Source organism: Engraulis encrasicolus, unplaced genomic scaffold (assembly GCF_034702125.1).
Source record: "Engraulis encrasicolus isolate BLACKSEA-1 unplaced genomic scaffold, IST_EnEncr_1.0 scaffold_33_np1212, whole genome shotgun sequence".
Lineage (NCBI taxonomy): Eukaryota > Metazoa > Chordata > Actinopteri > Clupeiformes > Engraulidae > Engraulis > Engraulis encrasicolus.
The window spans coordinates 1,175,323-1,182,822 of NW_026945632.1; the positions used below are offsets into that span (position 1 = coordinate 1,175,323).

Below are 7,500 nucleotides of genomic sequence, written 5' to 3' on the forward strand. Positions count from 1 at the left end.
ACTGAAAAGCGTCAGCTAAGTGCAATGTAATGTAATGTAATGCTACTAGAAACCATTTAATTCGTTCCGGGGCGGGATTAATAAATGTTCCTCCTCTACTCCTCTGTCCTTCTCTCTCCAGCAGCTCCCCCACCAAGGGCCCCCCCAGCCTGAAGGACCCCCCCAAGGGCCCCCCCGCCCCCCTGTCCAGTGACATGACCTTTGACGACCCCTGGATGAGGCGAGGGGGGGGCGAGGAGCCCAAAGAGCTGACGAGTGATGAGATTGAGAAGAGGGGAGGAGGAGGAGGTGGAGGAGGTGGTGTGGACCGGCGTAGTTCCAGCAGCGGGGAGGCATCCTGCTCCCCCGAGGCCCTGACGAGGCGCCCGGTCGTGGACGGCTGCGAGATGCTAATGCTAAGTCCCTCCGACGGCAACACCACTCCTCCCTCTTCATCCTCCTCCTCATCCTCCCCCTCCGCCGCTGCCGCCGCCCTCTTCTCCTCCTCCTCCATCCTGCGCACCGGCAGCCTCCCGCGCGGCTGGCACCGCCTCAATCGTCACGACGACGACGAATCGGTGGTGGCCGCGGCATCGCTACGCTATGTTAGCGGCGGCGGGGGAGGAGGTAGGGCTGGGCAAAATGACGATATATATCATATATATCGTCATATAGATATCGTGATATAAAAGTGTATATCGTGACCTTTCTCCCATATCGTTTATATCGTGATATTCAATTGTATAAAATTGATAAAATTACTATCATTTAATTACATTTCATGTTCTCACAATACACACTATAAGTTAAAGTAGCTGTAAAAATAAGAATAAAAAGATCCATTTTAAAGAAAGGTTGTTTTGCGACATGAAAAAATAAAGAGCAAATAAAGAGAATAACTGAAAATGTATGTAATTGTGCTATATCGTGATATATATTGTTATTGTGATATAAAGTAATCCATATCGTGATATTGTTTTTTTAGGAGCACAAGTTTAAAGATAAAGAGCAAATAAAGAGAATAACTGAAAATGTATGTAATTGTGCTATATCGTGATATATACCCCCTTAATGCACGCCGTACCTCCTGTGGCACGCTGTAATAGAGATTGAAAGTTAACTACTATAGTACTACACCCTTATGTGCACGGGGCCTTTAGTAATACATTACGACTTGGTCATTGCCACTCTGGTAACAGCTATTTTACAATGCCGTGTCTTAAGGGGTTATCGTGATATTGTTTTTGTAGGAGCCCCAGGAGGAGGCGGGGGGGAGTATCGGGAGTACCGGGGGCTGGGGATGACGAGCTCCACGCCTTGTAGCCCGCGTGCCACACTGGAGCGGAGGGGGTCGTCCTCCTCGCGCAGCAGCCTCTGGGGGCGCCAGCGAGCCGCTATCCCCCCCCTGCCGCCCGTGCGCAAGTCCAGTCTGGACCAGCGGAACCGAGCCGGGACCAGCACACAGCACCTGCACCAGGTAACACACACACACACACACACACACACACACACACACACACACACACACACACACACACACCAGTCTAGACCAGCTGAACCGGGCCGGCACAACACAGCACCGCTTAAGATCCTGCCGGACCCGGATCCTCTGAAAAACCCTATTATCCTGCTGGTATTGAATGTGTTAATGATTTTGATTTTAGTTTATATGTAGTTTGCATACTTAATGATTTTGATTATTTTGATTATTATCATCAGGTCTCCTCGGGCAGTCTGCAGACTCTCTGCTTCCTGGGCGGTGGATTGGACGAGCCTGCGGGGTCCTACGGCAAGTCGCGAGGGTCAGGGTCAGCGTTGGACAGCGGACGGCTCTTCAGTGCCAAGCTGGAGCTACTGGCAAGCAGGAGCAACTCTCTGGGCCGCCGCCAGGGGGCGCACTCCTCCTCCTCCTTCCAGTACGACTGTCGCTCGCTGGAGCGCGCAGAGACCATCGCCTCCATGGGGTCAAAGGGTGCCGCCACGGCCACAGCCACAGGGGTCGTCGCCAAGGATACCGCCATGCCGGGCAGGTCAGGCAGGAGCTTGACGCGCGGCGCCTCTGTGCCATCTCCCTCCTCCCCCTCCTCCCACTCCCCATCGTCTCCCTCGGCGGTTGCTAACGGTAACACCACCGCCACCACCACCGCCACCGCTGCCGTGTCTCCGCTGGGCCTGCCGCCGTCTCCTAAAGGTACACACACACACACACACACACACACACACACACACACACACACACATATAGCCAACCTTCCAGGACTCTTGGGTCTTCACACTAAGAGGGTGGGAGCCAGGGCTAGGAAAATTATGCAGGATGTCTCACAGCCCAACTCTTACATGTTCACCCTACTTAAGTCCTGCTGACGACTCAGAACCATTCAGGCCAGGACAGAAAGAATGAGGAAAAGTTTTTACCCCCAGGCAGTGCGACTGCTGAACAGAGACTTTTTAAAATAATATATATATATTAGAGATGCACCGGATCCAAGATCCGGTTCCGGATCCGGCAGGATAATAGGGTTTTTCACAGGATCCGGATCCGGTTCCATGATCCAGGATCCGGTAGCCGAGGCTTTTCAGTCAAAATAGTTTGAGCCAGCGTGATAAAAAGGGCCCACGTGTATGAGTAGGCTATGTGTTTCAACCCTTTCATAGGATCCGGTATCCGGTTCTGGATCCGGCAGGATCTTAAGCAGTGGATCCGGTATCCGGCAGGATCCTAAAAATCAGGATCCGGTGCATCTCTAATATATATATACAGTATATTAGACTACATGTCACCTGTGTGTGTGTGTGTGTGTGTGTGTGTGTGTGTGTGTGTGTGTGTGTGTGTGTGTGTGTGTCCCCTCACCACTTGGGCAGCTGTTTTCCTGATGTGAAGAGGATGCAGCCGGTGTTCCTGTGTGTAGGGATGCAAATTATCGATTAGTTCATTAATCATTAGTTGATAGCCATATCGATCGCCTTACGATTAATTGATAAGCGGCGTTTTCCCCCGAAATCTCAATGCTTCTCGAAAAAAAACAGACTAAAAATTGATTAAAAAAATCGAGATAAAATACCACATTTCAATTAATTCTATTTCAATTCTTTAATCCAAAGGTGATTTGAATATTCCCACTATTCACACCCCTCTTCACAAACAGTCTTCACATGCCCATTTCAACTGGGTCTAATTGTCGATTAATTGCGATTAATGTTTTTTAATCGAATTGATCGATTAAAGTTGATTAATCGATGAATCGCTTGCCTCCGTCTCCTAAAGGTGGACAATCCAAGATGTCCGCCGTGACGAAGCTGCTGATGGCGAGTCCCAAAGCACGAAGTCTCTCGTCTTCCTCCTCCTCGACCACCAGGACGCTCAGCTTCTCCAAATCCCTCCCCCAGGGCAACGCCAACGGCAACGGGAACGGCAGTCGCAGCTCCAGCCTGCCCCCCTCTGGCAAGAACCAGAACCAGAACCAAGGTCAAGGTCAAAGTCAAAGTCAAAGTCAAGGTCAGAGTCAAGAATTGGTAGTTGTTTGTTTTTTTATTATTATTTTTTTTTTACTTCTTCTCGTATTGTAAGTATTATATTATAATATTACAATTTGGAGACAAAAGATGGAAATTAGCCTTATGGCTATAATCTCGTATATTTTGTTTTTTATTTATCTTACATGCTATTAATATATGCTGTCCCAGTGTAAGTGTTAAATAAACAAACGTTCAAAACTTTCCAACTTTCAGGTCAGAGCCAAGGTCAGAGCCAAGGTCAGATCCAAGGTCAGAGCCAAGGTCAGGGTTCGTGGTCGACCCAGTCGCTGAGCCGCAGCCGGGGGTCCAGCCTGGCGTCCAAGCTGCCCCTGAGGGCGGTGAACGGGCGCATCTCGGAGCTGCTGCAGGGCAGCGGGGGGGGGCCCAGAGGAGGCAGCGGAGGGGGGCACGGCCGGGGGAGTGGAGGCGGAGTGGGGGGCACGCCTGACTCTGAGGAACGCGGCCAAGCTATTGCCGGGACGACGCCACAACAGCATCCACAAGGACCAGCAGTTCAAGGTTCACCGCTCGCTGCCTTTTTACGCTGTTGTCTTCTTTAATCAACATACGTATTCTATTGATTTGGTTCTTATTTTATTTGTTTATGTATTTAAATTCAGCAGGTCAAGGTTCACTGCTGTTGTCTTCTTTAATCAACATACGTATTCTATTGATTTCGTTCTTATTTTTTTTGTTTATGTATTTAAATTCATCATTACTGTTTTTTTTGGGTTGTTGTTCATTTGTCTAAGCACATTGAGCTGTATGGTGCGATACAAATAGTTATAGCAAGTTTGTTATGACTCAATAATTGAATATTACATAGTTATTATTAATTACATTTAATTAAACTGTTATTGTAAAGTATCATAATAATTATTAAATAGTTATTAAAGATGTAATTATTATCATTGTTATTATTGTTACTATTAAGGTCACGGAGGTCAGAGTGGCATGGAGGAGAGGCCAAAGGTGGTCCACACACTGCCCTCTCCCTACAGCAAGGTACTGTAATTCCTCTACTATACTGTACTCTATTCTACTATACTGTACTCTACAGCAAGGTACTGTAATTCCTCTACTGTACTCTACTGTACACTACTGTACTCTACTCTACTCTACTCTACTGTACTCTACTCTACTCTACTCTACTGTACTCTACTCTACTGTACTCTACTCTACTCTACTCTACTCTACTCTACTCTACTGTACTCTACTCTACTCTACTGTACTGTACTCTACTCTACTCTACTCTACTCTACTGTACTGTACTGTACTCTACCATACTCTACTATACAGCAAGGTACTGTAGTTACTATAAAATCTAAAAAACTGTTTTTAAATACAAATACTAGACTGCATTCTTGCTGAAAATGTTATAGACGAGGTTAGCAGATTTAGCTAAAAATATCACTTAGTGAAGGAACATAATATCTTAAATAATAATATAAAATGTGAAATGCACGGTAAGTGAAAGTGGGACTTGAACTTGCAACCTTCTAAATGCTACTCTGCTGTCTAGGTGACGGTAGCAGATTTAGCTAATAACAGCATACATGCTATCCTAACTTAGTGAAGGAACATAGTATCTTATATAATAATATAAAATGTGAAATGCACGGTAAGTGAAAGTGGGATTGAACTTGCAACCTTCTAAATGCTACTCTGTCTACTGTTGCCTAGGTGACGGCTCCGCGGCGTGCTCACCGGTGCAGCAGCGGCCACGGCAGCGACAACAGCAGCGTGCTGAGCGGCGAGCTGCCGCCCGCCATGGGCAAGACCGCCCTCTTCTATCACCACGGCAACAGCGGAGGCAGCAGCGGCTACGAGAGCGCCATGATGCGCGACAGCGAGGCCACCGGGAGCACGTCCTCCGCACAGGTAGGGGGCGCTGATATATGTAAGGCAGTGGTGCTCAAACTGTGGTACGCGTACCACTGGTGGTACTTGAGACATCTCTGGTGGTACTTGGAAGAATTCATTTTTGTGTGCATTGATTTGAAGGCTGATCAAGTTGTTGCAGTCGAAAATGTGTCTTTGGTCTCACATTTTGTAATATTGAATCTGTATGAATCTGAAAACATAATGCCGAATAATACAAGTCAAGCAAGAAATTTAAAAACAAACTTGCACTGAATGTGACCGTAGCTGTTGATGGCGTTATGAACCTCTCCTGTATTGACTGGCAAAAGTGAATATGGAAGGCCTTTGCTGCAATACTCTAATGTTGGTTGTCAAGGTGGTACTCGGAGAGCTCAATATTTTCTCGGGTGGTACTTCACACAAAAAGTTTTGAGAAACACTGGTGTAAGGGATAACTAACCGCCACCGAGGTGACAGGTAGGGGGCGCTGATATGTGTAAGGGATAACTAACCGCCGACGAGGTGACAGGTAGGGGGCGCTGATATGTGTAAGGGATAACTAACCGCCGCCAACGAGGTGACCTCCGCACAGGTAGGGGGCGCTGATATGTGTAAGGGATAACTAACCGCAGACGAGGTGACCAGTAGGTGACCAGTAGCGCTGATATGTGTAAGGGATCACTAACCGCCGACGATGAGGTGACCTCCACACAGGTAGGGGGCGCTGATGTGTGTAAGGGATAACTCAGGCGGCTCCGAATCCTGGCAACGTGCGCGTGCGCAGCAAGGAGGAGTTGCTTCCGCCTAGCCATGAACTTTGTGCAACCGGTCGACCTCGAAGTCCGTTGTTATCTTCCTTAGCATTAGGGTAGGGTCCTTTTTTAAATCCACTAGTGTCTGTTAAAGTTGTAGGAACCAGGGGGGCAGGATTTGGCTGGTTAGCTTTCGCTGATTAGCAAGGCACTTCCTCGTTCGCCTTTTTCACAAATTCTCATTTCCGACCCCACTTATGATTGGTGGGTGAGCGAGTTTAGTGTTGGGCACACAGACCTTTACAGGTATGTGGTTGGGCACCTCCATGCATCCAATGCCCGTCTTCCATATAACTTTCATGTAAAAAACAAATTTGGCGATAGCCAACCCAGTTTCAATGAGCAGCATAATTGCAGTACCTTTTTTGACCATTTCCTGCATAATGTCCCTTTAAATTAAAAAACATTACATGTTTTTAATATACTTTGAATATGTTTGTAATATAATTGAATATGTTTTAAATATATTTTAATATGATTTAAATATATTTCTCTGCACAGGACTCCATGAGCGAACACTCCAGTAGTTTCCCTTTAAATTAAAAAAGCATTAAATGTTTTTAATATATTGTAATGTGTTTTTAATGTATTTTAATATGTTTTTAATATTTTTCAATATGTTTTTAATATATTGTAATAAGGTTGTAATATATTGTAATGTATTTTTCAATATGTTTTTAATATATTGTAAAAAGTTTGTAATATATTGTAATAAGTTTGTAATATATTGTAATAAGTTTGTTATATATTGTAATGTATTTTTCTGCACAGGACTCCATGAGCGAACACTCCAGCTGCGTCAGTGGCAGACGAAGCCTCAAGAACAGCAAGAAGAGGAACAACACAGGTACACACACACACACACACACACACACACACACACACACACACACACACACACACACACACACACACACACACACACACACACACACACACACACACACACACACACACACACACACACGCGCACACACACACACACACACACACACCTACAAACACACACACACCTACAAACACATACGCACATGCACACTCACATGCACACGCACACACACACACACGCACACGCACACACACACACACACACACACACGCACACACACACACACACGCACACACACACACACACACACACACATACACACACACACACCACCTTTCATATGTAGTATGAAGCCTGATACATAGTCATACTGTGCAGACTTGGGGTAAAGCATAGACGTACTGTCAGCGGGGTGTATATTCCTCATAGTCATCCTGCGCGCGCATGCAGGACAGGGCGTGGTGTTTTTTTCCCGCCGAGAATTTAATGACGTCAATTCAC

At 46.3% G+C, this 7,500-nt stretch overlaps 1 protein-coding gene across 1 annotated transcript in view; it reads left to right on the forward strand.

Annotated features, from left to right (window-relative positions):
* Nucleotides 1-7,500, forward strand: part of kif26ba (kinesin family member 26Ba) — a 390,055-nt gene that overhangs the window by 369,945 nt on the left and 12,610 nt on the right. Inside the window, exons 24-31 of the mRNA XM_063193274.1 lie at nt 122-606; nt 1,230-1,456; nt 1,699-2,170; nt 3,245-3,475; nt 3,709-4,014; nt 4,430-4,500; nt 5,179-5,376; nt 6,942-7,017. Coding sequence (XP_063049344.1) covers nt 122-606; nt 1,230-1,456; nt 1,699-2,170; nt 3,245-3,475; nt 3,709-4,014; nt 4,430-4,500; nt 5,179-5,376; nt 6,942-7,017 — 2,066 coding nt within the window. The remainder of the gene's footprint in view (nt 1-121; nt 607-1,229; nt 1,457-1,698; nt 2,171-3,244; nt 3,476-3,708; nt 4,015-4,429; nt 4,501-5,178; nt 5,377-6,941; nt 7,018-7,500) is intronic.